General features: G+C 44.0%; 1 protein-coding gene across 1 annotated transcript in view; it reads left to right on the top strand.

Annotated features, from left to right (window-relative positions):
• The first annotated feature begins 388 nt into the window (after nucleotides 1-388).
• Nucleotides 389-25920, top strand: part of LOC135494164 (cytoplasmic dynein 2 heavy chain 1-like) — a 43193-nt gene continuing 17661 nt past the window's right edge. The window contains exons 1-48 of the mRNA XM_064782003.1: nucleotides 389-520; nucleotides 1127-1337; nucleotides 1991-2161; nucleotides 2397-2538; nucleotides 2822-3088; nucleotides 3567-3799; nucleotides 4127-4449; nucleotides 5306-5465; nucleotides 5742-5917; nucleotides 6328-6523; nucleotides 6934-7042; nucleotides 7629-7876; nucleotides 8094-8233; nucleotides 8468-8696; nucleotides 8891-9018; nucleotides 9317-9560; nucleotides 9880-10029; nucleotides 10357-10559; nucleotides 10817-11084; nucleotides 11378-11548; nucleotides 12255-12413; nucleotides 12627-12850; nucleotides 13053-13185; nucleotides 13336-13566; nucleotides 13768-13890; nucleotides 14251-14531; nucleotides 14815-14948; nucleotides 15252-15370; nucleotides 15570-15752; nucleotides 16030-16253; nucleotides 16661-16988; nucleotides 17249-17425; nucleotides 17835-17922; nucleotides 18049-18386; nucleotides 18624-18878; nucleotides 19295-19455; nucleotides 19568-19814; nucleotides 20174-20325; nucleotides 20594-21000; nucleotides 21516-21665; nucleotides 21839-22071; nucleotides 22193-22558; nucleotides 22972-23211; nucleotides 23559-23736; nucleotides 24205-24439; nucleotides 24551-24674; nucleotides 24816-24937; nucleotides 25284-25497. Of these exons, the coding sequence (XP_064638073.1) occupies nucleotides 1137-1337; nucleotides 1991-2161; nucleotides 2397-2538; nucleotides 2822-3088; nucleotides 3567-3799; nucleotides 4127-4449; nucleotides 5306-5465; nucleotides 5742-5917; nucleotides 6328-6523; nucleotides 6934-7042; nucleotides 7629-7876; nucleotides 8094-8233; nucleotides 8468-8696; nucleotides 8891-9018; nucleotides 9317-9560; nucleotides 9880-10029; nucleotides 10357-10559; nucleotides 10817-11084; nucleotides 11378-11548; nucleotides 12255-12413; nucleotides 12627-12850; nucleotides 13053-13185; nucleotides 13336-13566; nucleotides 13768-13890; nucleotides 14251-14531; nucleotides 14815-14948; nucleotides 15252-15370; nucleotides 15570-15752; nucleotides 16030-16253; nucleotides 16661-16988; nucleotides 17249-17425; nucleotides 17835-17922; nucleotides 18049-18386; nucleotides 18624-18878; nucleotides 19295-19455; nucleotides 19568-19814; nucleotides 20174-20325; nucleotides 20594-21000; nucleotides 21516-21665; nucleotides 21839-22071; nucleotides 22193-22558; nucleotides 22972-23211; nucleotides 23559-23736; nucleotides 24205-24439; nucleotides 24551-24674; nucleotides 24816-24937; nucleotides 25284-25497 (9585 nt within the window). The 5' untranslated portion in view covers nucleotides 389-520; nucleotides 1127-1136. The remainder of the gene's footprint in view (nucleotides 521-1126; nucleotides 1338-1990; nucleotides 2162-2396; nucleotides 2539-2821; nucleotides 3089-3566; nucleotides 3800-4126; nucleotides 4450-5305; nucleotides 5466-5741; nucleotides 5918-6327; nucleotides 6524-6933; nucleotides 7043-7628; nucleotides 7877-8093; nucleotides 8234-8467; nucleotides 8697-8890; nucleotides 9019-9316; nucleotides 9561-9879; nucleotides 10030-10356; nucleotides 10560-10816; nucleotides 11085-11377; nucleotides 11549-12254; nucleotides 12414-12626; nucleotides 12851-13052; nucleotides 13186-13335; nucleotides 13567-13767; nucleotides 13891-14250; nucleotides 14532-14814; nucleotides 14949-15251; nucleotides 15371-15569; nucleotides 15753-16029; nucleotides 16254-16660; nucleotides 16989-17248; nucleotides 17426-17834; nucleotides 17923-18048; nucleotides 18387-18623; nucleotides 18879-19294; nucleotides 19456-19567; nucleotides 19815-20173; nucleotides 20326-20593; nucleotides 21001-21515; nucleotides 21666-21838; nucleotides 22072-22192; nucleotides 22559-22971; nucleotides 23212-23558; nucleotides 23737-24204; nucleotides 24440-24550; nucleotides 24675-24815; nucleotides 24938-25283; nucleotides 25498-25920) is intronic.

Here is a 25920-nt window from a genome sequence, read left to right as displayed (position 1 = left end):
CTGACATCATTCACGAACGAGAATGAGGAAAATGCCCATATGATTATTTCAAGAACTTGACCGTTTATCAACCTTTCTGCATAAAATCTATTTCAAAATGGCTTTAGAGAATTGATCTCGGTGAGCTTCTGTAAAAAAGACCTTTTAGTAAATCGTAAAGTGGGGGAATTTCCTTCACTGATTATTTTTAGAACATCTATTTTTAGATATTTTAGCAAATGTAACATGCTGGTTTCTTTGAAGATTGAGAAATATGCAATAACCGGAAACAATCAAAGGACATGCGCAAAGAATTAGTTACAGAGGGTTTCATTGGTCAATGTTGTTGCTATAACCCAATCAAAGCCATCGGCTCAGAGAAAATTCTGTCTGCTAGCATTCCTGAGTTTTTTGGAACGAATTTGACAGCTTGCATTTCAATCACTCATAAAAGCACTGTTTCTTCGAAATGTTGCATTCAAATACTTAAAATTTCGTATTCTTCTGAAGCACTTAAGATCACTGAGTCGTCTAAACATAAGTATGTTGTATATTTGTGAATCTGAAACTCGAAAAAATAAAAAGTGTAAAAATCCATATCAACAATAATATAATCATAATGGCAATGACAATCACAATGTCAATGACAACATCAACATGCACATTGAATCAGACATTGCATGCATGGCTAGACCAGGCTAGATATTGTCAATGTGACATGTCGATGTGATGGTGATCATATCGCTGATCCAATTTTTCTTGCATGCCGTTTTTTAAAACTAATGTCAGATTTAAGTTAGAATCTGATATCAAACTGCAGCCCGTGCTGGCGTGCATGGAGGTAGGCCTCATCAGAATAGCGACCTTTTCATCTTCATTATCGGCGACGGCAGGCATCGGCATCATGTGTAAAGCTTCAAAGCAGTTGTATAGTAGGCTATAGATAGATGTGGAGCCAAAATGTAGGCCATGAACAGTAACACCGCAACCAAGGTGCCTTGATTAATGATTGCAAAGGTCTTGGGGGAAGATTACAGCTTTACCGGAGGAGGGATCTGTAAGACAACTAACAACTGGCCCAACCCTAAGAATGCTGTCACATTGTGTGGTTAACACTGAAAGTTATATTGTAATATTTCCATTTTAGATAATTCAAGATGCCAGCAGGTGATTCGAGGAAGGATTACCTGCTCTCCACAACTGGCAACAACTTTGGCATTTCTGCCAGCGATAGTGTTCTCGCCAGCCAGCATGATGCTCCAGCTATCAACTCATTCCTCGATGATGGAAACGTCTCTGTTTTGGCTGCCAGAATGGAGGGGAAGTCGGACGCAAGGAGCATCAAATTCAGTAATAAGGTATCTATTTGATTAATATTGAATTAACAAAGTTGAAGAGATTACCAACATATTTTTAAAAAGTCACAACAATATGACTGAGGGGAGAAGGAAAATTTTTTGGACACTGTCATTTCTATACTCTAATCAAAGAAGATGAAAACTTAGAAATTTTATAATTTGGCTAATGTATATACTGAATGTACTGAACATTAATTAAATTAAGTAGAACACAAAGACAACTTTTATTGTGGCACATACAGAGTCCTATATTGACCAGACATTTTCCTTTGAATCCAATCATTTCTGGGTTCATTTCTTGAAGCTGTTTCATTTGATATCAACTTGTATTTTCTGTTATTTCCTCAGGTCAAACCCGATGATAGCTGTTTCATTTGATATCAACTTGTATTTTTTGTTATTTCCTCAGGTCGAACCCGATGATAGCTGTTTCATTTGATATCAACTTGTATTTTTTGTTATTTCCTCAGGTCGAACCCGATGATAGCTGTTTCATTTGATATCAACTTGTATTTTTTGTTATTTCCTCAGGTCGAACCCGATGATAGCTGTTTCATTTGATATCAACTTGTATTTTTTGTTATTTCCTCAGGTCGAACCCGATGATAGCTGTTTCATTTGATATCAACTTGTATTTTCTGTTATTTCCTCAGGTCGAACCTGATGATAGCCATGGCCAAGTTTTGGTGTTTTTCAAAATCCGTCCTGATGTGATCACTCCTGACAATCTCCACAGAAATGTATTTGTGTCGTCCATGCTCGACTCGCCCATTAGCACTCTTTATCATGCCGTCCAGAAAGTCTATGCTCCAATTCTGCTCAAGGTGAGACAATTTCCAAGGCATTGTCGCTCAGATATGAAGAGCAAAGTTTGGTCATGCATGTAACAAGTCAGTAATATTAATTTCCTGAAAAAAACATCACTTTCATAAAAAACTTACTCGTTCTTTAGAATAAGAGGAATCTTTGGTCTCATGTATGATGTCATTCATAGGTTTCTTCGACCGCTTGAACTGTTGTTAAAAACCCAACTGAATCGTCCTATCATTATATCTTCAGGATGAGAAATGGAGCAAAAATTTTGACCCAAAGCTCCAAAGTTTATTGAGTGAACTTGAAGCTGGCCTAGGGAGTGTCATCAGAAAACAGGATCCAAGCCTGAAAGGTCGAATCTCAGATGCTGGCGAAGACAACTTTGGAGGTAAATATGTAAAGGTTTTAGATTCCTCTAGTAAAGGTAAAACCAGTCACCATACTAAAAATGGCACTATATTGAAACTTCTCATTTTGACAGAATTCTGCCTGAATAACTGTACCTCAATAAGCAGGGGACAGATTCTATAGGATTTGACCAGGTATCAATATGTCTGATACAATGTCAAACTCAGTCAAGTGTATCTTTCCTTGTTTTCTATGGTATTGGCATACCCCACCAGTATTGGAAATGATGTAAAGGTTGGTAAACAAATTTGAATCTTTTTTAGGAATCCTCACCCCAACTGATGAATTCCAATACTGGGCTGAGGTGGCCATGTCAGGAAACAAACTTGACATCAAAGAGCGGGCGCAACATTTTCAAGAACTCTTCCAGCCGATCGCGAAAGATTTCGGGAGCCTTGACGCGCTGTCGCTCGGCGATGCGATGGAGCTGGTTGAGTTGTGTCAGGACACTCTGGATGACGTCTGGAAGCAGACAGAGCATGAGCAGCAATACCCTGAGAAGAGGATGAAGCACCTGATGGATGTCATTGGTAAGAGATTTCTGTTGTGCAAAGTGAGGTTATAAAACAGTGTTTCCACCTGATCTAGACGCGAACATCCATTTCAGTACCTTTTCAGTGCAGGACAGTAGCCTTATCTGGAGTGGGGCGGGGTTGAAAAAACCCAAAAAATGCCCAAACAACAGTTAAAACTACAGTCTGTCCTTAATAGAGAGGTGTCCTGAGAGGTCCAATTGAATGGAAACAGCCAATTTGGGACCAAACCTAGTGTCCTTAATAAGTTAATTGAGAGGTTGTCCTTAATAGAGAGGTGTCCGCTAAGGGAGGTTCCACATGTAGTGGTGCCAGAAAATATACCTTGATTTTTAGGATGATCAAGTATACTAATTAATACTAAGTATTGGTTTATTAAGGTCATGTAGCCCTACCAAGTAGCCTAATTAAGACCCCAATCCTGTCAAGACTTCATGGAAACTTCTAGTTTATTCATTTGAATTCTACGTTCCAGGTGGTTCCTTTGGCCGTTATGTCCAACGCAAACTTGCCCAAGAAGACCTGTGGAAAGGTGCATTCAGCAAGGTGAAGGAGGCGCTGAGATCGGGCCACTCCATCTGTGAGAGATGGGTGTCAGTGTGCGAGACGCTGACGTCACAGTTCTGGAAGAGATATGGCCCGCATCCTTGGAAAGGGGACAAGTTTGCTCCAGAATCATTGACCCAGTTGGCCAGAAGGCTGGAAGAGGTAAATTTAGTTCTATGAATACCACTGCGACTCCTGCAGAAAAGCTATTGTGAGAGCGCTTAACACTGTCCACTCCAGGTTTCAGTTTATCAGAATACTTTAGAGGCATTGCTGACGCAGCATATTTTTTTAGAGCACGGAACACAGGCCTACATATTCCATGCAACTCAAAGCAAATAGAAAACAGGGAATTCCATTATCTCAGTAAAAAACATTTTGAATCTGACATCTTGTTCTTATCTGTAGACTTGTTTGATAAGTAGCTTAAAGGTAACATCTTTATGTCTCTATCTCTAAAGCATGACATTTTAACTCTTCTGATTCTAGGTCTTGACCCTCAGAACTGTCCACGAACAGCTAGTTCGCCTTCTGTCCCACCAAGAACGCCAGGAGCTAAGAACCGCTGAAGCATTCACTCCCTTCAACGGCCTGAATCCCCTGCAGTACAACCCCTATACCCTGCCTCTATGGAAGGCTGCGGTCGCACAGTACGAGAGAGCCATGTCACCGGCTGAGCAGAGGATTGCTGGGAAGCTGCGGTCCCAGTTCAGAGGGATGGATGCCAACTCCCAACAGCTGTTGAGGGAGTTCCAGCGATATAAGGAGCTGATTAAGAGGCCGAGTATCAGCAAGGAGTTGGTGTCCGAAAGGTATGCTCTTTTGCTATTTTCAGTGGTCAGTAGAGCGAGGATGATCTGAAGAGAAATCTCACTGGTTCCATCCCATGTAAACTGTGCATTTCCCAGGGGTTTGGGTGTCAAAATGGCTCATTGCATCGTGTCTAGTCTGAGAGACCACACGTGCCAGTGGCCCGGTTGAAGAGAAATGTCTCAGTTGGGCTTGTTGGTAGGTTCTGGCAACAGACTTTGTCTATGGTGTCAGCCAGTTGATAGGAACTGGGAATTGTCCTAAAGTCATTCTTTCTTCTGTTGAGAGTACATGTACACATGTTCTAAGCGTTTTCAGTTAGTTACAGCTTGTGGTGAATACTCAGTGCATGTATCCTAGCCTTGGGCCATTCTTCTTCTTCTTCTTCAGCGTTCGCTCTGCACTTGGAGGGGTCATTCTCCTAGGAGTAATCCTCCTCCAAGGCAGGATGAGCGTATCCTGCATGCCACTACGGTTAGGTGCCAATTGGGTTTATTGGCCTAGTGGTCCGACTTTGGCGAGAGAGATAGAGTCCACGCAAGCTACTCATGTTTCTCACTTGGTGGGGTCTTAGCTTGCCCTGGCATAGACACCAGGTACAAGGAGCCTCGGTTTTGAGTCTCATTCGAAGGACTGTGAAGAGCCAGGAATTTTAGTTCCTTGAAAGCCACGCCGGTTCATCCAGACATACGATCATGGGTTCTCCCCGGGATCGAACGCGGGCCCTATTGCGTGGTGGCCAGCAGTGTAAACCACTAGGCCATGAGGCTCCTTGCCTTGGGCCATGTGTGTTCTTACTTTCAGTTACCTGTACTAATTAAATGATAGAGATCTTTCAATCAGACATCATCTTTTCAGGGAAACCTTACTCGGTCAGCTGACGGTCTATATCCGTCAACTAAGGGATGACTTTGTGTCGAGGACTGGCCATGCCAGTGGAGACAAGGGGCCACCGAAAGGCAAAAATCTACCTGAGGTTGTCAACAATATTGTCTGGGTCAGACAACTGGAGGCAAAGGTGAGAAAATAATATCTCTTTATGACATAAAAAAGGTGAAGTGGTGTGCAAATTTAAATTTGGGTGACCCTTATTGCATGTCTCACTCTAAAGTACCATTCAGTGGGAGTTCAATGAATATTTGCTGTCCTGCACCTAAGACTGTTGTATGTCCCTTCGACTACCATATCTTGTAGTCACTTTCATTCATTGGCAAACTAGTCACAGGGTACAGTCGTAAAAGGATAAAAAAAACCCTGTCTGACCAACTCTAAGATCTCCTGTTTCTTTCCCAAGGTTGAAGACACTTCCAACACCGCTGAGGCGATGTTAGGCGACCTCTCGGGATTCCGTAATTTCCGCCGCGATGCTTCCGACCTGCTAGACGAGTTGCAGACCTGGCGCCGTGATCAGTTTGACGATTGGTCGCGTGAGATGTTGCAGCAGATCGATGACCTGGCCAATCCACTCAGGTGCGTTTTTGCCCATTTACTGAAAAAAACCTTACATTTTGCCAACTTATTTTCAAATCTGGATTTTATTTCTATTATGAGTAGTACTGACAACAAGATTATTTTAGATACCGCTATTTTTATCTCGAAAGCCTTTGAAGAAAGACAAACAGCTCTTCAGGGGCACTAATTAATAAGTCATTGTGGTCTTATTTTAATTACCATATACATGTAACTTTCTTTTAAAAATATTTTTGAATGTGTTGTATTTGTATATATGTACTGCCATACTGTGTCTTATCCTTTGATAGTTGTGCAATAAATTGAATTGAATTGAATTGATGTAACAGGCTGTAGGACGAAGAGTCAAGGACATAGGACTTTTTTGTACCTCATGTAACCAATCATTCAAAAAGGGTATTTTTTTTCAGTTTGGAGACTAATGGCCGTTTGATGGAGCTGAGCCACAAAGATGGAAAGCTCGTCGTGAACTATGGCGATCGTCTCGTAACACTCTTGAGAGAGGTGCGACAGCTGACTTGCATGGGCTTCCCCATCCCCGCTAAGATCCAGTACACTGCTGCTACGGCTCAGAAGTTCTATAGACATGGTGTCATCCTCAAACAGGTATATTTCTTTCCTTTATGAGAGTTTGTTTCTCATGCCACTGTGTTTTGGCTCCGATTGGTGTTAAAGGCAAGAGAGAAGGTTCTTGTGTTTGATCCTGAATGGGGTATTTTGCTTATCTTGCAGTAGTAAGCACAATGCTGGTACAGTGGAACCTCCCTTAGCTGACACCTCTCTACTAAGGACAACCTCTCTATTGAGGACACTAGTTTTGGTCCCAAATTGGTATTTTCTATTCAATTTGACCTCTCTAATCAGGACACCTCTCTATTAAGGACAGCATTTGCCAGTCCCGAAGGTGTTCTTAATAGAGAGGTTCTACTGTACAAGGTTTCAGGTGACACATCAGTCACTTGTGTAGATATCAATTGACGTCTTGAAAAGTAAGCTTATGGTTGAATATCCTTCAGGTTGCCCATTTCTACAACACCATCGACCAGCAGATGATCCCCAGTCAGCAGGCCATGATGTTGGACTCTGCCATGGCGTTCGAAAGACTGGTCAAGAATCCTAAATCAGGTAAGTTTATTTCCTTTAGAACTCATATTGAACCTTTGGACTTCTTTAGAACTGATGCCAGTTCTTCTTCTTCTTCTTCTTCAGCGTTCGCTCTGCACTTGGAGGGGTCATTCTCCTAGGAGTAATCCTCCTCCAAGGCGGGATGAGCGTATCCTGCATGCCACTACGGTTAGGCGCCAATTGGGTTTATTGGCCTAGTGGTCCGACTTTGGCGAGAGAGATAGAGTCCACGCAAGCTACTCATGTTTCTCACTTGGTGGGGTCTTAGCTTGCCCTGGCATAGACACCAGGTACAAGGAACCTCGGTTTTGAGTCTCATTCGAAGGACTGTGAAGAGCCAGGAATTTTAGTTCCTTGAAAGCCACGCCGGTTCATCCAGACATACTGGGTTCTCCCCGGGATCGAACGCGGGCCCTATTGCGTGGTGGCCAGCAGTATCCTCCTTCAAAATGATAAAATTGTAAAAGGAATCTCTCAAAAAAGCTTTAATGATAACAAGAAGAGTTTTGAATCCCCCCAAAAAACTTCTTCAAATGATTAGTTTACATTGTCAGGTTTTTGATGAACCTTCAAATTGTCTTTCCAGGTACCAAGAGCAAGGGAAGTGAAGTTCAGATTACATGGGACAACCCTGCTGAGTTAGAGGACTACATCCAGAGGCTTCAGGCCGCTGCTGACAGGCTCACCTCGGAGAATAGGAGGCTGCGCAAGTGCCATTTTGTCGTTTGCGATAAGGTTCAGGCGCTGATGAGCATAGATCTGCTGAGGTACCAGCAGAAGTGGAAAGATGGCTTGATGGAGATACGGCACCTCATGGCCAATCTGGTACAGCAGGTATGATTGTTTATTTCACACTAGAATGAAACATGTCTTTTGACCAGTTGTTTGTTTTTCTGGTCTAAAAACTGACCAGACCCTCTAATGAGCCCTAAAAGGGTACTTGACAGTCTGTACCCCTGAACAGATTTGATACGCTACTTTTGCCAACTCCCCCATTGGCATGTGGCTGTAGGGAAGAGTTTTCTTGCAGAGTATTATTTTCTAATTTCAGGGTTTCTCCTCAGCAAATATGAGACCATGGAAAGCTCACTGGGACCGTCAGCTCTACAAGGCTCTCGAACATCAGTATCAGATGGGACTGGAAGCTCTGAATGAGAATCTGCCTGAAATCAAAGTGGAATTGACGTACAGGTTTGTAATCTGTCATTCTTTTCAAATTTTGAAATAATTTTGCTCAGGATTTGTCCTCAACATGAGTGACGCTCTTGGAAAACTTAACTTGAAGCCTTGTAGCAAAGGCTGTTCACCAATTGGCTGAAATTCTGTCTGGAGGACCCAAGGACTCATTGCAATGACCTGACACTGACAGCCACATTTAAATGTTTTGAATGATACCAATGCCTAGATCACCTCTTATAATTTCAGACAACAGAGACTACAGTTCCGTCCACCCTTCGAGGAAATCAAAGCAAAATATTTCCGCGAGATGAAGAAATTCATAGGTATCCCCAATCATTTCAAAGGAGTGAGTGATGCGACGGATAACTTGATATTCCCCGCCATCATTGAGAGGAATGCGGATGGATTCAACACCTGCTATAAGAAGGCTTACGAGCTCTTCAGGAAGTTGGCAGCAGTTGAGGAAAAGTTTAAGGTTGGTTCAAGTTTAAATGTTGACTTCTTGGTTTGGATACTGTATTTTTAGGAGATTTCTGTAAATTTTGCTGCCAGAATTGGCGATTGAAGAATTGGCCAGCATGGTGTTCTGTTGTAAGCAGGTTAGCAATTGAAAAAAATTTCACTGAAAACTGTGTTGAGTTCATGTCTTGATTATCAATTTTTTCCCAGGACTGGGTTGTGCTTGGCTCATTGGATCTGGATGAGTTTGTGGCCAGTCATCTCCATCAACAGTCGGACTGGGAGAGGAACTTCAAGGCCCTGAAGGCAAGAGGCAGGGATGCAGAGAAATTGCCTGGGTATGTAACTTAATTTATGCTAATCGTCCCTCAAGCGACATTAGGCCTAACTGCAGTATCTCTGTCTTTCTTTAGCTCATTTGATTTCCCTGTCCCATGTAAGGCCTTTCTCATGCAACGCTGCTGACATCATTCCTTGGCAGTGGGTGTGTAGGTGGCCGCATTTTCTTTTGCCCGAGGTAGAGTCCACTTCTGGGCAGCAAAGTATGATGAACTTTAATATAATGAATATGTAAAGAAGTCATTGATATTTCTTTCACTGGGCCTAATATTGATTGTCAATCTATGTCAATTTCAGTCAGATCAAGGTCGACTGTATCACAGTCAGCACCAACCCAGTCAAGGCCGTCATCGACGACCATATCCAGCGACTATTTGATGCCCTCCTGAATGCCCTGCGGAAGTCCATCAACACGGACGTCCACACCATTGACACCTTCCTGTCGACGGCTATGGAGACGCTGTCTCAGCGGCCGCAGACTGTTGAGGAGATCGGGGAAGTCAATGCAAAACATTCAGAATTTGCCAAGTCCAAGTCAGAGGTCAGTACACCTTACCTTTTACATCACCTTCAGGGGATTTGATACAAAACTGTGGCATCCCTTGTCATTTTCCATAATACTGTGAATATTATATGAGTAATCACTGATGTTTTCCTCACAATGAATAGCGTATCTTTTAATATGACTCTATGAAAACAAGCTTTCAAAAGACTGGTTTTACACTTCAAGGGGTTTGAGAATCATGAAGGTTACAATAGATTGCTTTGGGATGAAAAGGTGAAGAATTGGTTTGTCATGTTTGCTGCACTTGGCTCATTCCTGAGTAAATAGAAATTTGACATTATGCTTCATTTTTCAGATTCTTCCTTTATTCGACAAAGCCGAGGCTAAGAATAAGCTGCTCAGGTCCGTAGCTGGAGGCGGCGTCGAGTTGCTGAGTGGCCTCCAGGGACGATGGGACAAGTTTGAGCTCATGATGGAGAGTCATCAGCTCATGGTCAAGGAACAGGTCAGTTATCGGATGCAATTTTGAAAAGATTTAATTGAAATGACTGGACTTAAGGTTTCTTGATATCAACGCAAGATTTTTGAAGATTCATGTGATGAACTTTTGGACCAAACTTGAACTGTTTACTGTTTCGAAATGGCCTTTTATCAGTCTTGCTCATTAGGATTTGTACTGGTCCATACTTTTTGTTGAAGAGCAGATGCAGGTATCGTGAAAACCCACACCAGAAGACTTGATCATGAAACCTTGTTAGGAGAGATAGCCATACAAGGTACATCCAGGAGTGTAGCTTCAAGGATATACTGGTACCATATTCTTTGCTTCTAGGTTGAAGTCATGAAGAGCAATGTCGAATCGAGGATCAAGCAGTTTGAACAGGAGATGGACAAATTTGCAGCGCGCTGGCACCAGCTGAAGCCAGGAGATGACGCGTTGGACGGCGACCAGGAGAAGTGTATGGCGGCCGTCCAGTCCATCAAGGAGAGGAAACTGGAGTTCGAAGAGCTTGATAGGACCAGAGAGACTCTCTTGTAAGTCTGGATTGCTGCATTGATGTAGATGACTTGCAAGACGTCAAGCAGACGGCATCAGAAAACACAATCATGTCACTTGTGGCGTCTGGTGGAATTCCACAGGACGTCGGATGTTGCTCTCTGTTGCATTTTCTGATGCCATCTGCCATAACTTCGTGCAAGTCATCCATACTGGTCAACCTTTTCAACCACCATATTGAATTTACCCAAATATCTCCCAATCAAGTAAATATGAATACATTTCCTTACTCCAGAAATGACTGTCTCCACTTCAACATGTCCGAACCAGAGTTTGAGACAGCCTTGGAGGTGAAAACTGACCTCGCACGTTATGAGGGCATGTGGGGCCTGTTCGAGGAGTTCAATAACGGCCTCCAGGATCTCGCCAAGGAAGACTGGATCTCCTATCGGGCACGTTGTTACACGTTTGAGGAGTTCCTCGGCCATTGGTACGAGAAGTTGAAGAGCGATGAGCCCACCACGATGACTGTCAGACTCCAGAAAGAGATTGACAAATACAAGGTATGCACGGAGCCCTCATTCATAGCTCCAACAACTGGGAGTATTCTGTGTGCAGTTTTGAATCCGGTGGGGGTCACTCCCATAGAAAGAGCTATGCACATCTGTATCCCGGAAAAAGCCAGCAAAGAGTAGTTATTTCTATGAAACAGTGGGCCCCGGATTGGAGATCTTTAGCCCGCATTGAGTGGAGCTTTGCCTGCAAGAAACATCAAATTGCTATACCAACCTTCTGCTGCATCTTATTGACATTATTTGCATTTATTTACAGTATTGTTGTCATTTTTTTTCTCCAGGATGTGCTGCCAGTGCTGAAGTGGGTCCGTGGTGAGCCGCTGTCCCAAGACCACTGGATGGAACTGTTCCGTATGCTACACATGCCCAAGGGGACCACGCTCGAGAAGTTGACGTTTGGAAACATTCTTGGCGCTTCGAATGAGATCATTAGGAATGCAGACGCACTCAAGGTAAATTACTCAAAGTTGTCTAACCACCATTTTTCAGGAATTAGAAGATTTTTATTTCTTTGTTTTGAGATACAAGATCAGGCTGAGGATGGTCACCCAATGCCAATGGCAGACTACTTCTGGGAAACTTTTAGGTTGCCAGATGCCAATGGAAGACTACTTTTGCTAAAGTTTTAGGTTGCCAGATGCCAATGGAAGACTACTTTTGCTAAAGTTTTAGGTTGCCAGATGCCAATGGAAGACTACTTTTGCTAAACTTTTAGGTTGCCAGATGCCAATGGAAGACTGCTTTTGCTAAACTTTTAGGTTGCCAGATGCCAATGGAAGACTACTTTCGCTAAACTTTTAGGTTGCCAGATGCCAATGGAAGACTGCTTTTGCTAAACTTTTAGGTTGCCAGATGCCAATGGAAGACTACTTTTGCTAAAGTTTTAGGTTGCCAGATGGCAATGGAAGACTACTTTTGCTAAAGTTTTAGGTTGCCAGATGCCAATGGAAGAATGCTTTTGCTAAACTTTTAGGTTGCCAGATGCCAATGGAAGACTACTTTTGCTAAAGTTTTAGGTTGCCAGATGGCAACGGAAGACTACTTTTGATAAAGTTTTATGTGTAGCTGGTGTAGGCAAGGTTTAAGTCTCATGATTTGTTGGTTACTGTATTCAAATATTACAGCAAATAACAAATCTCCTCTTATCATTTTTTGCAGGAGTTGAACCAGCGTGCGCAGGGAGAGGTGACCATCAGAGAGGCTGTGCGAGAGCTTGAGCTGTGGGGGGCCGGGGCACAGTTTGCTCTGACGGACTACGAGGACAGTAACAAACACACAATGAAGCTGATCAAGGATTGGAAGGATCTTGTCAATCAGGTATGAGAATTTTGTTGAATCGCCCTTTGTAAATCTCTGTTTATTTCTTAGTGGGCTTTGGTTGTTGCTTGAAGCTTGTAGGAAGGCCATGAACTGAACTGCGTCCTTGGATCATTCAAAACGGCTCAGGTGCTAAATGATCAGAAGGGATAACACTGAACACACAAATTCAATCATGGACATGAATACTTTACACTTCATCTGTGTTTTCAGGTCGGTGACAATCAGTGTCTCCTGCAGTCCCTCAAGGATTCGCCCTACTACAAGAGCTTTGAAGACAAGGCCTCCATCTGGGAGCAAAGGCTGGCTGATCTGGACGAGTACCTTCACAACCTCAACCAGATCCAGAGGAAATGGGTCTACCTTGAGCCGATCTTTGGCCGAGGGGCGCTGCCCAAGGAGCAGGCACGATTCAAGAGGGTCGATGATGACTTCAGGTGAGAGGGAGAGGCCAGCTGTGATATTGCTGATAACATCATACCCTTCTGCTGTTTAAGGAATCAATGCCTTACTCCTTGTACCAATGTTCTCTGTAGTTTTTAAGGTAGAAGCTGGATTTTTCCACCCCACTTTGGCTAGAGAAAAAATTAACACTGCATCATCATGCTAATATTTTCCTCCTCGTTTTCATTCCTTCAGGTCCATTATGCAAGATGTTTCCCGAGACAACAGGGTGTTGTCCTTGGTCAGTCGGCCAGGGTTGAGGAACCTCCTGGTGACGATGTTAGATCAGCTTCAGCGATGTCAGAAGTCACTCAATGAGTTCCTGGAGGTAAGAGCTACTGGTTTGACGTGCTGAGGGCCATTTTGTCCAGTTCAAGATCTATCAATGTCAACTTGCCTTGATAGATGTTTCATAATTTCAGCAAATATTTTGGAAAAAAAGTAAAAACTCACGATAACCTTTGATTTTTCCCCTCAGGACAAGCGTTCCCTGTTCCCACGATTCTACTTCATCGGAGACGATGATCTACTTGAGATCCTTGGCCAGGCGACCAATCCAGTCGTGATCCAGTCGCACTTGAAGAAACTCTTTGCGGGCATTCATAGCGTGGACTTTGGCGAGGGAAATGCTAATATCGTGGCCATGAAGTCCTTGGACGGTGAGGTAGTGACCCTGAAGAAACAAGTGCAGATTACACCGGATGTGGAGGTAAAGAGAAACAAATTCTTTTGAACTTTTTCTGGTCTGATGACAAAATTTGTTGCAGGACAGATGTTGGTCCGACATTTTTTAGAATGGTCAAGATCTATTGACTAGTTGATCTAGTTATTCATTGAATGATAACTATTGAAAAGTACTTTGTTGTTTATTATTCTGATAATAACTTATCAAACATGTCTGTTTTTGCAGGTTTGGCTTGGCCAGTTGGCTGAAGAGATGAAGGCCACACTGAGGGAACTCCTCAAGGATTGCCTGCGCGATGCCAAGTCGGGTAGCCAAGGGGGCATGGATCCCACAAAGTATCCTTCACAGGTTAGCACGTAATAAATACGATTCACATTGTCCGAGCATTCACGTTTAAGGAAAGTGATCACGCCGAAGCCTCATCATTCCCCTTAAATAATCATTTAGAGAACTGTAATTCACTGCTTATGAAAGAGACTGTCTTTCATGTTTTTGTATTCATTGCAAATTATCAAAGAATCTGCTATTTTTGTCATCAAACGAAAAAGTTTTCTTTCAAAAGTGGAAAAAATGATTTGTTACAGTAAACACAAAGCAAATAATGCATTCCAGTCATTTGCCCAAACCAACCAGGGTCACTGGGGAAACAAGGCCTTGTTTGACCACAGTTAGGAGGGAAATGACTGACATCACCCACCATACTTTCAGATTCTGTGCCTAGCCGAACAAGTCATGTTCACCGAGCGATGCGAGGACGCCCTGCATCGAAACAGCCTCCAAGAGTTCAACATCGAGATGGAGAACCAACTCGAGGCCTACACGAACGTCAACATTGCCGGCTCGGGGATGAACGACGTCGATGCCAAAGTCCTGGAATTGAAACTCAAGGCCCTGATCCTGGATACCATCCATAACATTGAGGTGATTCAGTTGCTGATACAGCGGAAGATTCGGGGAGCCGAAGACTGGCTTTGGCAAAAACAACTCAGGTTTGTGGCGTTACTCTTCTGTTACTCTTCCTCTTCCGTTCCTCTTCCATCATTCTTCCTCTTCTGTTCCTCTTCCATTACTCTTCCTCTTCCATTCCTCTTCGGTTACTCTTCCTCTTCCTCTTCCTCTTCCTCTTCCGTTCCTCTTCCTCTTCCGTTACTCTTCTGTTACTCGTCCTCTTCCATTACTCTTCCTCTTTGTAGGTCTTCTTTAGTCTTATTGACCTTTTGATTACTTTAAACACCTCTGATGATAGCCTTATCATATATTTCATTGTTATAGGTACTACTTTGAACGTGACTGCATCATGAGGATGGTGGATGCCCAATTTGATTACACCTATGAATACCAAGGAAACGCGCCCAAACTTGTGCACACCCCACTCACGGACAAGTGTTACCTAACACTGACTCAAGGTGAGTAATCTGGCACTGGGCTTAAATAATCTGGTAATTGTTCGTCTGAACCCTGGTCTGGTCACCATGTTGTCCTTGGGCTCAGAAGTCAAGCTGTAGTAAGAAGCACTGTGTGAGCACTATTCCCTGACACCTGAAGTGTGTCTGTCGAAGACCTAGAATAGTGAGCACTTTGTTAGCTACTGCTCTCTGATACCCCAGAGTGTCTCTGTTGGAGTCGTCGAAAAGATCTCTTGTAAGATGCCAGGTTAGTTTATTTTTATTATCGCACACTTAAGTAAAGTATTTTCATGTTTCCTCCAGGTATGCACATGGGTCTTGGAGGCAACCCCTATGGACCCGCTGGTACTGGCAAGACTGAGTCCGTCAAGGCCCTTGGTGGACTGTTCGGCCGACAAGTCCTTGTGTTCAACTGTGACGAGGTAAGTGATTGAATGAGGGAATAGATTGAAATACTCGCCAAAGGATACCACTCTGACTGCAAAGTCCTGGGGCTCTGTGGTGGAACTCTCTAGGACAGCTGCCTTTGTTATTGAAAACAGACTGACTGTCTTTCGTGCATACTTATCACACTCTAAAAAATGCTCAAAATTGATTATATTTTCCGCTCTCTCTTCCCAGGGCATTGATGTGAAATCAATGGGACGTATCTTCATCGGTTTGGTGAAGTGTGGAGCCTGGGGATGCTTTGATGAGTTCAACAGGCTAGAGGAGGCGGTGTTGTCAGCTGTGTCCATGCAGATCCAAGTGATACAGGACTCCATCAAGCAGAGAGCACCGAGATGTGAACTGCTTGGGAGACAGGTCAGTACTATTGTCTGAATTGGGCGTAAATCGAATAATTACGTGTTAAATAGATCAGAATAGATCAAAATTAGTTCAACCGGCTGGAGGAGGCTGTGTTGTCAGCTGTGTCCATGCAGATCCAAGTGATACAGGACTCCATCAAGCAGAGAGCACCGAGATGTGAACTGCTTGGGAGACAGGTCAGTACTATTGTCTGAATTGGGCGAAAATCGAATAACTACGTGTTAAATAGATCAGAATAGATCGAAATTGACTTGTGTAATCCCTCTTCCAGATCAGCATCGACCCCAACTCTGGTATCTTCATCACTATGAACCCTGCCGGGAAGGGTTACGGAGGTCGTCAGAAGCTACCCGACAACTTGAAGCAACTGTTCCGTCCGGTTGCAATGTCCAAGCCTGACAATGAGCTCATTGCCGAAGTCATCATGTTCTCTGAGGGCTTCAAGAAAGCCAAGGAGCTGGGAAGGAAACTTGTAGCTGTTTTCAATCTCTCCAAGTAAGTAGTACTTAAAGTGACTCTTTCTCCTTCTGACATTGACAGAACCATTGACAGATTCGTAATACCGTGGGCCTACCTTCTGTCTATCCCAAAGGCCAGTGTCATGTCAGTCGGTGGTAGAGCATTTTCAATTGGAGCCCCTCAGCTGTGGAACAAACTTCCTTCAACTGTTAGGAACTGACTCTCTGTTATCTTTCAAGGGACAACTGAAACATTTGCTTTTTAAAGAGGCCTATCAAGCGCTTTGAGCGGGCAGTTAATGGTTGGATACTGCGCTATATAAGACTCGTATTATTATTATTATCAATTCGATGACAGGCAGGCTCTATTGATGATTAAGTTGAAGGCGTACTGGTTGGCATGAAAATCAACGATATGATCTCCATTGACTCATCATCTTTTAGGGAATTACTGACACCGCAACAGCACTACGATTGGGGTCTCAGAGCCCTGAAAACTGTCCTAAAAGGTTCAGGCAACCTTCTCCAAATGGCCAAAGCAGCACTCCCAGAAGGAGGCAAGATGGACGCCTTAGGAGAAGCCGCCATTGTCGTCCAGGCATTGAGGATCAACACCATCTCGAAGCTGACCTTCTCAGACAGTATCCGATTCGATGCTCTCGTGAAGGACGTCTTCCCGGGTGTTGCTCTCAAGGACATCGAGTATGAGACGTTGCGCCAGGCCATCAGAGAGGTGTGCAAGGAGACGAACTTGGTCGTCAACGAGAACCAGGTAGGACACATGAGTGGCTCGCGTAATAGTCCCTTGAAAGGTCTTTTTCAAGTCTCCCCCTCCGAAAAAAACCGCTCACAGAAAAAAACATATTCCAGAAAAGTCTAGTGGGAGTACTCTTCATAAAAAAATGAAATGCTCACCGAAAAAGACTTATTCCTGAAGACTGTAGTGGGGATACTCTTTATAATGGTTGACAAGAAGACCCTGCAGCTTTGGAGGTTCTGCCCTGGTTTGTTTATTGTAACCCTCCCTTGCAGATCAAGAAGGCGCTTGAATTGTATGAGCAGCTTCGCCAGCGTATGGGCGTGGTGATCGTTGGACCTAGTGGCTCTGGCAAGACCACCCTCTGGAAGATGCTGCAGAAGGGCATGTTGAAGATTGGACAAGTTGTTAAACAGTACACCATGAACCCGAAGGCTATGCCAAGGACACAGGTTAGTTTTGAATAATTTTCAAGTTTGTAAACCTATCTTCTTTGAGAAGGCATAAAGCAACATGCTTGGAGTCATCATGTATATCAAGGAAATGGTCCACCGCCCGTGCTTCTTTCAGAAGTGTTTTAGCAAAGTTTAGTTTTTACTCAAAGTTAGTTATCATATGTGACTCGCTCTACCAAAACTAGGCGCTTGTCGCATCTGAACTCGACAGGTTGATACGGACTTGTTGTTCATTTCCCTATTGTAGACCTTTTGTGAAATCTATTACAAACTGATTTGGTCACATTTCACAAAAGGTCTACAATAGGGAAATGAACAACAAGTCCGTATCAACCTGTCAAGTTCAGATGCGACAAGCGCCTAGTTTTGGTAGAGCAGGTCACATATTGTTTGTTTTCTTTTTTAGTTACTTGGCCACATCGATATGGATACCAGAGAATGGACTGATGGTGTCTTGACCTACAGTGCCAGACAGGTGGTGAGAGAACCAATTGGTAAGTTAGATGTTTTCAGTGCTATCACTAAAAGACAGAAGATCATAAAAATCTGAAAAAAAGACACTTGGTTCGTCTCATTGTATGACGTCGCATTCAATCTGATCCAAATCTTGTTCTTTCCAGACATTCAGTCATGGATAATCTGTGACGGTGATATCGACCCAGAATGGATCGAGTCCCTCAACTCCGTCCTTGACGACAACCGTCTGCTGACAATGCCATCTGGTGAGCGTATCCAGTTCGGGCCGAACGTCAACTTTGTGTTTGAGACCCACGACCTCAGCTGTGCGTCGCCGGCTACAATTTCGCGTATGGGTATGATCTTCCTTAGCGACGAGGATACGGATGTCAAGGCGCTGATCTCAACGTGGCTCAGCTCACAGCCGGAGGCAGATCAGGGGATGCTGTCTGGGTGGATCGAGGACCATTTCCATAAGGCACTTGCTTGGGTGCTTAAGCAGGTAAAATAAACGCTAAGTCTACCGGTTTATTGCAAGATGGACTAACCCTTTAAATGGTGATGCAACATCAGTTTAAAAGTTCCTCTAAACCAACTAATCCTCACAGAAGAACATTTGAAATTATCAAAAAAATGCTTTCTATTCCCCCATCTTTGATACAGTTCGTTGTCTGAACCATAGCGATCTTTTTAGGACTTGTGATATTTATCTCTATTTTCAAATCGGTGACTTTTCCAGGCTGACTACTGCGTCGATACCAGTCTCGTCGGTGTAGTGATGAATGGAGTCTCCCACATGCAGGGCGTCCGAAACAAGGCCGAGTTTGCCATCAGCCTCATTCGAGGCCTGGGCGGTAACTTGAATGAAGGAACGCGCGAGTCCTTTGCCAAGGAGGTGTTTGCCTGGACCCACGAGATGCCTCCTGACCCAAGGAGGCCCCTGGATACCTACTACGACAGCAGTACTGGCAGGTTGATGTCATATAATATGGATGTAAGTGTCAACATCATTTTGAGAGAAAGTTCAAAGTAAATCCAAATCTTGAATTTGATTCTAGCTAAACTGAGAATTGAGTGTTCCATTTTCATTAGATTCTGGACTAAGTACAGCCACACATTTACTTGTTTACATGCCACTCATACCAGATAAATTCTTCTGTGTCTTGTCTCATTAATTAAAAAAACCCATCATTTTAGATCTCTTATTAGGTCAGCCTTGGCTTATCAAAGACAACCTTGCTTGATAAACAGTTAGATCCTTCTGACCCAGTCCTTGAAGAATACCGCCCTGATCGAGGTTGCCCCTACAGTTTTTCTCCAACTTGCAAACTGCCCTTGGGGCTGATGTTGGACAACATTCCAAAATCTTTAATTGAGCAAAAAATTCCTCATCCTGATAATTTTCTTCAGGTGACAGACTCCCTAACTGCAGACAACTTCATGTCAACCCAGAGTCTGCCGGTGATCAGGACCAGCGATATCCAGAGGGGACTGGATTACTTCGGTCCCTGGCTCCAAGCAGAGAACAAGCAGCCATTCATTCTGGTTGGCCCTGAGGGCTGTGGAAAGGGGTAAGTGATTATGGAGATTATTCTTATGAAGGCTTAGCACCAGCAAAAATAAATAGAACATCCATATATTTCCAAAAGAAACCTCCTCTTACAAATTTTGTCCATTTTTCAGCATGTTGCTGAAACACTGCTTTGAGCAGCTGCGATCGACACAGGTGGCTGTCGTGCATTGTAGCGCCCAGACAACCCCGACCCACGTCCTGCAGAAACTTGCCCAGACGTGCATGGTGATCAGCACCAACACCGGCCGTGTGTACAGACCCAAGGACTGCGAGAGGCTCGTTCTGTATCTGAAGGACGTGAATCTTCCCAAGCCGGACAAGTGGGGCACGAGTCAGATCATTGCATTCTTGCAGCAGGTATGAACCTAGGCTTAGAATTGTGTCTGACTGTGCACAAAGAAAATGGACCACAACTGATCATTTTCTGATTTGCCCAGGAAATTTAGGTATGGGTTGACTTGATTCATCACTACAAGTCCTGGAGAAGATATCACCGTAAGCTTTTATACATGCTTCCCGAAATTGGTGGCTTGCATTGGAACTAACTTTTTCCCCCTTGTCTGTCATTAAAGGCAAGTGTGTTGGTCAACCATGACTATCTCCTTTGTCCCTCCACCATAAGGCCTAGTTTCCCCTTATGACATCACTATTTCGGACACTCAGCGCCCCATTTCTGGAAAGGTGTATAGCAAGCAAATTCCCTTTTCACTTTTCAGGTCTTGACTTACAACGGCTTCTACGACTCTAACCTCGAGTGGGTGGGTCTCGAGGGTGTCCAGATCGTAGCCAGCATGAGTGAGGGTAGTGCCCTAGGTAGACACAAGCTGACAACCAGGTTCACTTCAATTGTCAGAATTGCGTCTATCGGGTGAGTAGATTATATCTGCATCTCTGCACCTTAGGAAAAGTCGCGATATATCGCGCCTGGTTGCACTATTTTTGTTATCAAAACTGCATTTCTTGTGCACATTTGCTAAAAGATTTCAACTGGAGTTACCTGTGGCCAGACTTCAAGGAATTGCATGAAAACATCGATTTGATTATTACCATTTAGACGGAGGTGAGGCGTCCACTAAGGGAGGTCTCACTGTGAATTATTTCAAGGTCATCTCTTACAATCCTGTCAATATTTCCAGCTACCCGGACAGGGAACAACTTCAGGCCATCTATGGCGCCTACCTGAAACCCGTCCTCCATCGCCAACTCGTTTCCCATCCAGTCTGGGGCAACCCTGCAAAAATCCACGCCCTCGCTGGCTCCATGGTCCAAGTCTATGAACAAACCAGGCAGAAATTCACCGTGGACGACTACAGCCACTACCTGTTCACCCCGAGAGACCTCACAGTTTGGGTCCGCAGTTTCCTCCGCTATGACCTATCTGAGGACAACTCTAGCGAAAAGGTCTTGGAGATCTGGGCATACGAAGCGAGGCGTATATTCCGAGATCGTCTTGTTGGGAGTGAAAGCCGGAACCGTTTTGACACTATTATGATGTCCGTGCTTAGGAATGACTGGTCGGCTGATGTGTTGAATACACTGGATGGTGAGCATTGTTATTTTTTAGCTCAGCTGACAAAAGTCAGTTGAGCTAGTCAAATAGCTATTCGATGCATGTCAGTAACACAAATCTATTACAAAACCGATCTCGTTGGCCTAGTGGTTAAGGCGTCCGCCTCGTGAACGGAAGGTCAAAGGTTCGAGGCCCGCTGGTAACCTCTTTCTGATGCAGCCGGTTGGTTAGCCGCCAGCTAGTTAAATATAGGGTACAAACTGCCTTCTCACCAGGCGCCTGGCATTAGAGATAGGAGTTTGGAAGTGAAGAGTGTCTCATAAGCCAAAGCTGACAGGCCCTTTCATTAGGGATGCCACTATAATAAACAAACTTTTTTTTTTACACGTAAATCGGGCCTTTTTTGCAGGCACCCCTTAACCAGTTATTGAAATTGCATTGACACAGTACATTGTATATTTTATGTATTAGTTCTTTTCCATCAAAGAGCCCTATGTTCAGCATCCAGATCTCTTATTTCTTACCTGTGTGATCTGTTCCGATTTCAGAATCCTTCTATGTGACTTGGGGAGCAAGACCTGATGGGACTGTGGCTGCCACTGCCCCAGGTGCCCCGTTGCCCCCTCAGGGTAAAACCATGGGCAAGCTATCATCTGCTGACCTCAAGTCTGTCATCAACAAGGGACTCACGCAGTACAGTGAGTAGCAATTGTGGTCCTCTAGCTTGAAGAAATCTGCAAAGTAAAATGGGTTTCCCGTCGATTCATTTTGAATGTCCTTTACTTCTTGCCAATGTGGCGAAGCATCTTTTGAAGAACTGACGATGCAGGATATAATTCTAAGACATAATCTCCATTGCATTAATTTTCAGGTCGTGAAAACAGGGATCTCGATGTCCTCGTCTTCAAGGAGGTCCTTGACCATACTGCTCGCGTCGATCGTGCTCTCTCCCTCCCCGGTGGCTCACTGCTGATGGCTGGTCAGAGCGGTGTGGGACGTCGAACTAGCGTGACGTTGGTCGCTCACATGCACCAGATGAGCTTGTTTACTCCGAAAGTGTCGAGGAATTACAGTCTGAAAAATTTCAAGAATGACCTCAAGACTGTAAGTATTGTTATTCCAGATAGAAGGAGGGTTATTTGAAGAATAATTTTCTTGCAACATTTCATCATCTTCCAATACTCATTGCATTTATGAGCAACTGATTTCAAATTTGATATTTCAGGTGATGCAGCAGACAGGTATTGATGATGAACAGGTCGTACTCCTGCTGGAAGACCATCAATTCGTCGAGCCGACCTTCCTTGAACTCATCAACAGCCTCCTGTCCTCCGGTGAGGTGGCCGGCCTCTACAGCCCAGAGGAGTTAGAGCCCCTGCTTGCCCCGCTCAGGGAGCAGGCATCAGAGACAGGATTCAGGGGTACCATGTTCAGCTACTTCGCCTCAAGGATCCAGTCCAATCTTCATATCGTTTTGGTCATGGATAGTACCAACAAGATGTTCACGCTCAATTGCGAGAGTAATCCTGCTTTCTATAAGCAGTGCTTTGTGCAGTGGATGGACGCCTGGAGTAGAGAGAGCATGGTCAAGGTAGGTTTCATCTAGGCTCCGCTCTCCTTGTTCTGAGGAGCTTGAAGCTTTAGCTGTAGCCAATGCTAGCACTACTCGCGTGAACAGGCATAAGATACAGGGTAAGGCAGGGCCTTATTTTGATTGGCAAGCATTGACCTTTACCTTAGGATAATCCCTGGCTAGGGCTACTTATAAAAAACTTCAAAAATGTACATTTTAGCCTGAATTAAAATGCTTAATTGACCAATGGTACCATTAGAAAATGCTTAATTGACCAATGGTACCATTAGAAAATGCTTACCTAGAACAAATCACCATGTCAACAGGTTCGTGCAATATCTTTTGCCATCTGCATCAGACATTAAAAGGGTTAGGTACTTCTACATGCCATATTGTGATCAACAAATAAAAAATAAACATAATTTTTTCAGGTGCCCCACATGTTACTGACCAGACCGCCAAAGGTCGAAGGCGCGGCCCTCTCGGAACCGACCAAGCGCAAGCGTAAACTGTCAGGTGGCGACGACCTTCTCAAGAGCTTTCTGCAGGTTCACGAGATGTGCACCGATCACGGTGCGACTCCGCGGCGTTACATGTCATTTCTGTACACGTACATGAACGTGTATAACAAGAAGAAGAAAGATGTCGAGAAGAGACAGAGTCATTTGGAGGTGAGCAGAGTTTTACCCATTCCGAACCGTCAGAGTTAATCGGTCCGTTACCTCCCCTCATATGGTGTATCAGAGTCCGGGTCGGCGGAGTGGATCCAAGGCTTGAGGGTCAAGATGCGTTTTACCCTGAATAGACTTAAGCGGCGTGGAAATGAGTGACTAAAATTGCTGCTACTTGCGATTATAATTGCTCTTATGTGCGACAAAACACCTCTTGTCTGCTTGAAAGTTAGTAATCACAGTGAATGTCCACCTAACTATACCCAGCCTACTCTTATATTTGACTGGGGTCTTTAAGACTTCAGTAATCATACATGTTTAGCTCATCTTGCATGCCATTTTTCCAGGCTGGTGTCCACAAGCTGACAGAAGCTAAACAACTTGTCGATGAACTGAAGAGCAAGGCAGCAACACAGAGCCAGCTTTTAGCAGAGAAGCAGTCCGAGGCCGACTTGGCCCTGAAGGAGATCACGATCGCCATGCAGAATGCTAGTGAGCAGAAGAGCGAGATGGAGACACTGAAAGGTGAGATTTCCTCTTCTTGTAGTATCGAGGATCTGACTTTCTGTGGTGTGTGGTTTTGTGGCTTGAGAGCTGACCCTCGCTCAGTTGGTGGTAGGTTCGAATCCTTTCCAAGCCTCTTTCCACTTTTAGTTAAAAGGTTAAGTGATGCGCTACTATCCTTAACCATACCTAAGGTCTTGAATGCTCTGTCTGAAGTGTTCACTTCTACAATGCGTTGTGATTGATAACAGCTGATTGCTCAGTCACTCATGACTGCATTGTACTAACCTCGTTTTTTTTAAATATTTGATCAATAGAGGAATAGAGTTGTGCCTATGACAGACACTCTTTTGGAATTGTTAGGTGTCAGCTTTCACAATTGGTCTCCAAGACTGGTTGCAAATGACAGAAAAGTTAATGAAGTTTTCCTTCAAAGTCTATTGGGTATGAAATAAACTAAACTTTTCTTGAATCTATTCACTTTTACAGGAAAGGCAGCCGAAGAGAATGTCAAACTAGACAAGAGGAAGAAAGCCATCGATATCGAGTTGTCCGACATCGAACCCCTCGTTCAGGAGGCCAGGGCGGCCGTGGGTAGCATCAAGTCAGACCAGCTGTCTGAGATACGCTCACTTCGTGCCCCGCCTGACGTCATCAGGGACATCTTGGAGGGTGTGCTCAGGTTGATGGGTATTTTTGATACGTCCTGGGTCAGCATGAAGAGGTGAGAATTGTTTGATGAAGACAACTATTTTCGAATTTTCGTTTGAAATTGTTTTGTATGACTTGAATCCTGTATTCGGATATTCTCATCACACTCTGTATCTTCTTCTAGCTTCCTTGCCAAGAGAGGTGTGAAGGACGAGATCCAGACGTTTGACGCCAGGAAGATCTCGCCTGAGATCAGAGCGGGGGTGGAAGAACTTCTCTCCAAGTGTGGAAACTCATTTGAGAGCAGGGTCAGTAGGTTTGGTTGCTTCTTTCATTTTGTTAGAGATAACGGCTGCTGTAATCGACGCCGTCTGTCAGCATAACATGAGAGAAATGGTTAGAAAACTTCCTAATCCTGTTCCATGTTATAACTCTTGTTCTTTCCCCAGGTTGCCAAACGTGCGTCTGTTGCTGCTGCTCCCCTCGCTGCCTGGGTCAAGGCCAATGTCCAGTACTCCTACGTTCTGGAGAAGATCGAGCCCCTCGAGACTGAACAAGCCCAGCTCAAAAAGTAAATACAAAATGTAGCCTCTTCTCCGGTCACTCCACGCTAATGTGTGCAGAGGAGTTAAAACTGATAATCCGATCAAGATTTCATTTAAAAACTGAGCTCCAGTATAGACCTATACTACTTATGTGTAAGTGCTTAAAGGTTAAAATCAGTTTCAGTTAGTGCTCATTCTTTTGTTTTGCTCTCTTGCTCAGGTTGTTTGACCAGCTCATCAAAGTTCCTCTGAAAGGTTTAAGGATAGACCCAGTTAAAGTGTGAAATCAGATGATAACCTCTTCTGTCGTTCATATCAGATTGCAAATGCTAACTTTAACTTTGATAAAAACTTTCTTACCTTTCTTCCCAGGAATCTTGCAAAAGCTGAGGCAAGAATGGAGAAGCTTGGAAAAGCACTCGACGAGGTGGACAGAAAGGTGGCCGGACTTCGAGACAGGTTCGAGAAGTTCACCACAGAGGCAGCCAAGCTGAAGATCGAGTTAGACAAGGCCCAAGAGACCATTGTGTCTGCGGAGAGCCTGGTCGGGAAACTGGATGGAGAGTACCAGAGATGGAGTGGACAGGTCAGTTGAAACCATAAACTTTTGGTGGAGTTGGGTGCCTCAGGTTTCCTCCTGTGTTGCACATTGGAAACAGAGTAGTTTATTTAGGGCTTTTCCGAATTAAATTTAAGCCCATAATTAATACAAAATTGCTTACATCATTATTTTGTCTGGTAGCAGAGGTGCAGTGGATAAGCTAAGAAATCTCATTCTGGTAACGGGGGTGGAGAGTGGTTTCATCATGTGCCAATGAGCTAAATTCTAAGCCAAGGCCACTATTCTCTGTTCTAAACATGGGGTAGCACTAAATGAGCAATACCATTTGCCACGCAGGGAAGTCCTTGTAGTGCATGAAGTGCAATGCATTATAGTACTACAGGCGCATGTGACCCCCCCCCATTGGGAAGAACCCATTCTCTGGGAACACATTTTACAAGTCTTGAA

The sequence above is a fragment of the Lineus longissimus genome, chromosome 9 (assembly GCF_910592395.1).
Source record: "Lineus longissimus chromosome 9, tnLinLong1.2, whole genome shotgun sequence".
NCBI classification, from domain to species: Eukaryota; Metazoa; Nemertea; class Pilidiophora; order Heteronemertea; family Lineidae; genus Lineus; species Lineus longissimus.
The sequence above is the reverse complement of the archived record's forward strand: the minus strand, read 5'-3'. Positions and strand labels throughout refer to the sequence as shown.